At 45.2% G+C, this 8,492-nt stretch overlaps 1 protein-coding gene across 1 annotated transcript in view; it reads right to left on the bottom strand.

The window, feature by feature from the left end:
* Positions 1–2,183: 2,183 nt before the first annotated feature.
* NAA16 (N(alpha)-acetyltransferase 16, NatA auxiliary subunit) overlaps positions 2,184–8,492 on the bottom strand; it is a 65,535-nt gene continuing 59,226 nt past the window's right edge. The window contains exons 16-20 of the mRNA XM_015427865.1: positions 7,269–7,377; positions 5,681–5,779; positions 5,043–5,186; positions 4,017–4,114; positions 2,184–3,784 (exon numbers count right to left, since the gene is read on the bottom strand). Of these exons, the coding sequence (XP_015283351.1) occupies positions 3,584–3,784; positions 4,017–4,114; positions 5,043–5,186; positions 5,681–5,779; positions 7,269–7,377 (651 nt within the window). The 3' untranslated portion in view covers positions 2,184–3,583. The remainder of the gene's footprint in view (positions 3,785–4,016; positions 4,115–5,042; positions 5,187–5,680; positions 5,780–7,268; positions 7,378–8,492) is intronic.

Genomic DNA, 8,492 nt, shown 5'->3' with positions numbered 1-8,492 from the left:
CATCATCCAGTTGAAACTGCAGTCATAAGACAAGAGCCGCTTCAGCGGGAGGGCGGGATAAAAAATTAAATAAATAAATAAATAAAGAGAAGAAGGCCTCTGGCCAGCACAAGACATAATCCCATCAGGTGCCATTGTTCAAACTAGTTTCCCATTACATTCAACATTGCCCACTCCTGTGGACCTTCGACCCCAGTACCAGTTAGCATATTTTTGGGGACGGACTACCAGGAGGTGTGCCAAGAGAGGAGGCCAAGATGAGCCCACCCCTCGACCTCCCAATAAAAGTGAGGGCCCAACTGTCAGCTAGGCTGCCATATGGTTTATAGGCCTGGAGTTCACCTGCCTGACCTCTGTACAAGTTGGTGCCACATTCTTTCCCTCTTCCCCACTGTTATCGCTGACCTTGTATTCCTGTCTGTGTAGTGTCTCCACTTTAATTAACCGTGAGACTAGTTTTGTTTCTTATCCTCGACCATTGGTTATTCTTTCCTGCCCGTGGGAAACAGGCCAATTGGCTCACAGGTGGTGGTGGTGGACCTCTTGAATCCTCTATATCACTATATGCTTGTTCTATACTCATCATTCCTAACAGTGACCATGTTACTGCAACCATAGTACTAACAATAAAATAAAACCTTTGTTGGAAGTGTGTGCTCTGTTGCTTGGCTGTGGGTCCTGACACCAACACCAGCTCTCTCTCTCTCTTGCTTGCACCCTTGCTCTCCCTCTTCCTCTCTCCCTTGACCCCCTCCTACCCTCACCCTGAACTCACGACTCTTGGTGTGTGCAGCCAGTCTCCTCGTGCCTCTGTTGGTTCAGGACACAACCCCCAACCCCTTACTTTTCCTGAGTGAGTATTCAACGAAAGTATTCAACGAAACATCCTGCCAAAGTGAATGTGCTATTCTCCTCTCTCTCTATTTCTTAGGTACTGTATACTTGTGTGTATGCTTGTGTTATTGTATGCTTGAAATACCTTTAATAAACAAAATCAATTTATACTGACATCAGTCTCAGCGTCTATTTAGCGTGTCTGGAGGGAACTGCATAGATGCTTGCCCCTGCAATTGCCTATTGCCTGATTTAAGATCATAACTCCCCATATTAAATAACGATTCAAGGCAATTTGGCGAACAAGGGGAAGGCCTTGGCCTCTATGCCCTGTTGTCAGCCGTCCAGAGGAACTGGTTGTGAGACAGGCGGCTGGACCAGATGGTCTGATCCGGCAGGGCTCTTCTTATGCTCTTATTTATTTATTTATTTATTGGGGTTATATCCCGTCCTTCCACATGGGCTCAGGGCGGCTAACAAGAGGCAATTGCCACACATAACAGTAAAAACCAGATAAAACAATCAGATTACATTACACATTTAAAATCGGTGCTCACAACAATATATCATCCAAGACGGGGACTCCAGTGCAATGTTTAAGAGCTGCTGCTGTCTCTTCTTGACCGGTCTACGCTGTCCGTTCTCCATTCCCAAGGCCAGTTTGCATTGCCAGAGATGGCAACGTGATCTGTCAAAGGGCAGTTTCTTTCCCAAGATCGTTTCAGAGGGTGGCCATTTTGGTCTGCTGCAGAACAGCTGGGCCTAAGTCCAGGAGCACCTAAGAGGCCCACAAGAGTTTCAGGGCCAGCCCATCCGAGAGCCCAGAGGCTCCCCTGGCCAGACGCGAGGAGGAATGTCTTCTCTTCTGCGTTCCCTCCTGGTCTTTGAAAGCACTTCTCATTCCAAAAGAGAAATATTTCACAGGCGTTTTTCCAGTACTCTCCCAGATTTTCAATTTTCCTGTCAGAAAAATGGGAGGGGGGTTGTTTGCCTTAAATGATCAGGGGTTTTTTTGGGGTGTGTGTGTGTCACATCGCTGATCCTACCAGGGTAATCTCAGGAAACAACACAAGATTGTTTACACTTACACCATCACAAGACAAAAGGTCTTCTGGCACTCTAAAGACTCCCTCATCCATTGTGACAGGAGCTTCCATGAGTCAGAACATCTTTTGACGTGGGCTCTGCCTGAACATGGGAGGTGCCACAAGACTCTTTGCTGTTTTAACTAACAGTTTAATTTCTCCATATATTTTAATAGGAAGATTCTGAAATATAGGAGATAAAACACACTCACATTCATGCCACTAAAATAATAATAAACAAAACCAGAGCCAGTGTGTACAAAATAATTTATTACAGCATTACATCCGTTGGCATTATTTTACAGGGAGTTTTTCGTTCAACTATTACTGATCCTAAATGGCAGACCATCTTAATTATAACGATTTGTTTCGATAAAATTTCCCTTCTTGAATTTTGCATAGGGCCTAGGAAACATTATGGATACATTTGCATTAACTGTAAAATTAAAAAAACCTGGTTCTTTTATTAGTTTTGATAAAATGGATTTTCTGTACAAGCCACAATGTATTGTAAGTTTCATAGTAGTTTATATAAAGTCGTCAAGGACAGCCATTTGTCTCCCGAGGAGAGCTGAATTAAAACCCAGACATGTTGTGTGTATGTGTGTGTGTGAGATGCACATTCAGGTTAATGCACAAAGGCAAAAAAGAATTGCTTTGATCTGTAACCAGTCTAATTGTGCTCATTTAAGTTCCTTTTTCTTTTTAGAAAAAAAAAACATTAAATGCTAGTTACTCTATAGCATTTTAAAGCAACAGCATTTCAACAGAAGTAGAACTAGAGTTCACAATTCTTAAATCAAAATGTGAGTGTTTAATGGAGCTCAGTATTAAACTGAATCCAGGGCCCGGAAATAGCCACTTTCTTTGCTGCTATCCTGACAGTACAATCCTAAACAGAGTTATACCTTTCTAAGTCCACTGAAGTCAGTGGGATTAAAAGAGTGGGGAACTCTGTTTAGGACTGCACTAGTAACATCTAAAAGCTGGGAAGGGGTGAAAAGACTATATGAACACTGATAGTGAGCATTCATTTAAAAATCTAAATACGCCGCTCAAATTAATAGCTTTGGGGAAAATAGACTTATGACTTCCGTAACAGTGCCAATTGTTTTTGTTTTTTTAAAAAAACCCATTTAAAGAGCACTATTTCCTTATGATACCCTGAATAGACAGAAGGTTTCCACTGGATAGGACACGCAGTGTTAGATCCATCTGACAGTGCAGTCCTCCTATGCAGCTCACTGAAATCCTTGGGCTTAGACCAGAGTAACTCTGCAGAGGACCACACTACAAGTTCACCAACTTTTCTTGTTTGATGTATGTTCTGTAAGACTGTTTGTATATGCAACAACATTTCTATGAATGGTCAATTTCTAGCATCCATGATTTGCATTAAAAATATTCATAACTGTACAAGTATAAACATGACCAGTATAATTGAGAGAGAGAGAGAGAGAGAGAGAGAGAGAGAGAGAGAGAGAGATGTTTACATCAATATTGGCAGCTCTTGTTACGGGACAAGGAGCTCAGAGCACAGTACAGTTTCACTCAATTGTCTCTGCTTTGAGATCTGAATCGTGTTCCATCATATTCTGTAGAAAACTCCTCCCCCCATCTGTATGCAACCAGTTGAGAAGACAGAGATATTCCGGCATCCTGTTTCAGATTTCATTGGACAGCACTTCATGGTTAAGGGCTGTATGATTCACCGAAGCAAAGCAACCGTCATCTTCGTTTGTGAGAGGCATGAAGGCAGGTGCTAAAGGAAACAGTTTGTGGCATGCTAGCCGATATTCATTAGTCTGGGCATGGCAGGTTCCAAAGCTGCCATCTCGTAAGGACTCCAAAACCTTCGTTAAAGTCTGAAGATACATGAGAAAATAACTTTAGCCAGGAGTACTCTGTGGACGCTTCCCTCCCCATTGAGCCCCTGAGCACGCCTTTTTTCTGTTTCCATAGAAAGCCATATGCGTTGCCTGTGGAACGTCCAGGCACTGTTCTAAAGACCCCCTAAAACATTACTTACAGATCCACCTCAAGTTTCAAAGGCATGCTCTCCGTGACGGCATACTGTCACCAGGTGCCATGAATTACCTTCACATTTTTGTCTCTCATAGTTCCGTCTGCTCTAGTTGCAATGGCGATAGCTTTCTCTTGTCTGGAGCTATCCAGAAAAGACATCATTTTGGCACCTGAAAGAGAAGGTGAAGGCATAGTTACATCGAAAGGATGACAGTACAGGAAACTATTCAAAGCCAGACATAGATCCAGAGAAACTGAATTACTGCAGAACGGTGGTGTTCACAAAGACATTTGCTTCTGTTTTCAAAACACACTGAAATTTGCATGATAAATTTTATTTAAAAGCCTTGAAGCAATCGCAAGGCAACAACAACAAGGGAAAATATTAGCATGTTACAGTTAGGAAAAGTGAAGATGTTGGGATTGGCTGCATGCTACCAGCTTCCCCACTCACTGAAGCCTCCGGTCCAGGGGGCCTGATGCCCACCTGAGTGTCACGATCCCCAGCACACGCTTCAGCGGGCCTCCTCTTCCTCCCGCACCAGTGGAAAGGCTGGCAGGGTACACCTCACAATTTCCATGGAAAGGAGGAGCTCATGGAAGCAGTTCTCCCCTCCCCTCCCCAGCAGCCCTCTGGAACAACCTGGGCAGCCTTCGGAATAACATCTCATGCGGCATATGGGGAGAGGGGGAGGGCACAAGAAGGGAGAGTCCGGCAAAACTGAGCAGAGCAGGGCAGGTTCTGAAACTTGTTCCACTTATGCAAGGATGGCAATTCTGCTGAATCCCCCCCCCTTTTTTCCTGCAGCTCCCCCCACCATGCCACATTGTACTCAGGAGGGTCTCCTGGTCCTTGGCAGAGGCTTCTGGGAGGGATGCAGGGGACTGCCGGCAGAAGAGGAAGGCGGGGAAGAACTTCCGCAAAGTCCAAGTTAAAGAGGAGTGGGCAGCTGAGTCTTCAGACAATTGAGTCCTCCTGTGACAGCCAGAGTCTTCCTTAATGGCAAGCTTTACGTCAGTCTGCTGAGCGAGGGCTCTACAACCAGTTCTAGACCAGGCAGAGCTCAGCATACTGTAACTACACCAGTACAAACCAACCTGATAGCTGATGCTGAATGGAGGTAGGGTTGCGTTTGAGGAATTCTTCATTAAAACTTTCCAAGTCTTTACTAATGAAGATCTTCTGCATCTCTTGGGTGAGGACTTTGTTCACGACTTCCGATAAATTGCTGTGATCAGACACTAGAAATGCAAGAAGCATATTTGTGCTGCTGTTTAACGAAACTCCTCCGTTGCTCATCACCCCTTCTTGCTCTGAGCAGTTTATTATTTGAAGGGTTATGTGTAAGAGCTGGCCTTTTGCCTTTATTGTTACTAAACTGCTACCATTTAAAAGATGCATCACAAAAAACATTTGCACACTTGTGGCCACAATGAACAGGTAGCCCTAGAGCAGGGAGTGAAGAAGGACTTTGGAGGATCCCCCTGGCTGAACACGGAGGTGAGTTAAGTAAAACTTCTCTCCCACCTGTACTGTGTCCTTGATTGTCTACCCTTAAGGACCTGACTGACACTGTGAGCCAACTCTACTGTTTTCAACCCCACCCCCCCCACCCCGCCAGCGGAAGGGCGAGCAGAGTGGCCACAGGTTTCCCAGCAGAGGCTTCCCAGCACACGGGAAACGCACTCCTAGGATCCAAGCCTAAGTGTCCGTGCTACTGTTTCTTTTTACTTACCACACTTGGAGAATCTAATCAAACATTCATGGAGCCCTGGGTTATTGCTGTCGATGGCAAAAGCTCTTTTTACAGACTGCAACATTAATAGAAATTTTCCTGCACAAGAACACAATACAATAGTAGAATGTATAATGTTATTTTAACTTTATGTATTTGAGAATACTGTGAGGTCCTCATCAAATTCTCTCTGCTTCTGCTCCCTCCCTCCCTGACAAACTATCCCCATTATTATTTTGAGCAGGGGTCCTCAACCTTTTGTGCAACTTTGGAAGTTTGACTGGGGGGCAGTGAGCACCCCCCCCCAAAAAAAAGAGTCTGCCATGGGAAGCAGAGCCAAATTCACCTCAGGAGGTGGAGTGAAACAGAACACCTCCCTCCTCACGCCTTCTGGGAGGAAGGAAACCCCAAAGTGGGGAGTGGAGCCACACAATGACGTAGGAGAGCCCAGTTGCTTTCTGGTCCTCTTGTCCTACAGTGGAGAGCCTGTTAGCTTGAACGAGGGGAGTCGCAGTGGGCGCCATGGTGCCCCTGGGTGCCAAGGTGGGGGGCCCCTGATCGAGAGTGTGCGCCTCGACACGCACCCAGGAAGCGACACGAACAAGGACAAAGAATGGACTGGACTCAGCACGTGATTTCCACTTGCACTGAAGCTTTCCGCACCAGCCGGAATGGAAGGAAAAGACTGCGGTAACCACTTGCTGTAAGTCAAACATGTCATACCTCCACCTGTGTCTCCACTTGCAAAGACCTCGCAGAACTTGGAGAAACGACGACTGAGGGGTGACATGATTGAGGTTTATAAGATTATGCATGGGAAAGAGCAGGTAGAGAAAGAGGTACTTTTCTCCCTTTCTCACAATACAAGAACCCGTGGGCACTCCATGAAATAGCTGAGTGGTCGGGTTAGAACGGATAAAAGGAAGTACTTCTTCACCCAAAGAGTGATTAACACATGGAACTCACTGCCACAGGAAGTGGTGGCAGCTACAAGCATGGACGGCTTCAAAAGGGAATTAGATAAGCATATGGAGTAGAGGTCCATCAGTGGCTATTAGCCACAAGGTATAGATAGGGACTCTGGGGCAAGTGATGCTCTGTCATCTTGGTGCTTGGGGGGGTCAACAGTGGGATGGCTTCTAATGTCCTGGCCCCACTGGTGGACCTCCTGATGGCACCTGGTATTTCTGGCCACTGTGGGATACAGAGTGTTGGACTGGATGGGCCTTTGGCCTGATCCAACATTGGCATATCTTATGTTCTTCTTATGTTATGTTCTTAACCAACTTCTGCACACTGCAATATCTAGGGAAGGGGGGAAGCGCGCTAAGTCAACCCATGTTCCCATCCGCACATTCCTGGATCCAAGCCAATAGGTTTACGTAGCATGTTAAGTTTATTCTCATGGTTAACCATTCAAATAAACTTATCAATACTTTCTGCTAGACTTCTACAAATACTTCATCACTTGCAGACAAAATGATGCCCTCAGAGTATGAATCTAAACTCAAAACTAGCAAGACGTGCACACAGAAGTGTCACAAGGCCACCCACGCCACATAACATCTTACAACGGCATATACATTACCTTTCCTGAAATAAATTTCAAATGCTAACAGATGCGTGTCAATGTGATCTGCCGCAAGATTCTTAAGTGGTATAAGGAACTTAATAGCTTCCTCTAATGGATTATCAGCCTGTTTTATAAAAAAAAAACCAACGCAAGTCACATCACAATTAAGAGTCATGTCACATTATAGTTTCTAAACATAAAGTCTGCTACAACTTTAAACCACAGCAGTGTCTCACAGGAATGGATAGCTCTCTGCTTTGAGATCTGAATCTTGAATCAAACCAGACAAGTTGTATTGTGCCAACATTTCAAAAGAGAAGAAGAGGAGGAGGAGGAGATTGGATTTATACTCCGCCATTCACGACCCAAAGGTGTCTCAGAGCGGTTTACAAGCTCCTTTCTCTTCCCCTCCCCACAACAGACACCCTGTGAGGTAGGCGGGGCTGAGAGAGCTCTGACAGAAATGACTCTTTTTCAAGAACAGCTCTGACAGAACTATGGCTTGCCCAAGGTCATCCAGCAGGTGCAAGTGGAGGAGTGGGGAATCAAACCCAGTTCTCCCAGCTTAGAGTCTGCGCACTTAACCACTACACCAAAGAGGCTGGATATCTCAGTTCAACTTCCCCACAATCTCAATTTGACTACAGTGGACTGAAACTATCAAATAGATTTTTATCCCACCCATCTTGCAAGGAGCTTAGGGGGGCACATACATGATTCTCCCCCATTTTATCTCCATACCAACCCCATGACAGAGGTTTGGCTGACAGGGTCACTCAGCAAACTTCACACTGCAGAAGTGGGGGTCTGAATCCAAGTCTCAGATTCTGGTCTGGCACGAACTACTATATACTATACCACCCTGTTTACACAAAAGGTCCACTCAACCTTACCTCTCAGACTGAACCTGAAAAGAGAGTGTGAGCAGATACTTCTTTGGAAATGATCACTTGCTGATCAGTAAACAAGGTCCTCCAAGTACACGTACTTACGATAGAATTCTCTGTCCGTAAACAAGAAAACACCTGGGACATAAAACAATCCCAGAAACCTATGGGTTTTGCCACTGGGTACTTCTTTACCCCATTCCATGTAAAAACAGGTTGCTTACCTGTAACTGATTATCTTTTGAGTGGTCATCTGTGCATTCACACCTCTGGGATGTAGTGCGCCTGTGCCAACCTTGATCAGTTCCTCTTGAAAGTGAAAGGGATTTTCGTGCCCACTCCCCAGTCACGC

Source organism: Gekko japonicus, unplaced genomic scaffold (genome assembly GCF_001447785.1).
Source record: "Gekko japonicus isolate JY-2015 unplaced genomic scaffold, Gekko_japonicus_V1.1 scaffold694, whole genome shotgun sequence".
NCBI classification, from domain to species: domain Eukaryota; kingdom Metazoa; phylum Chordata; class Lepidosauria; order Squamata; family Gekkonidae; genus Gekko; species Gekko japonicus.
This window is presented reverse-complemented; position numbering and strand designations above follow the sequence as displayed.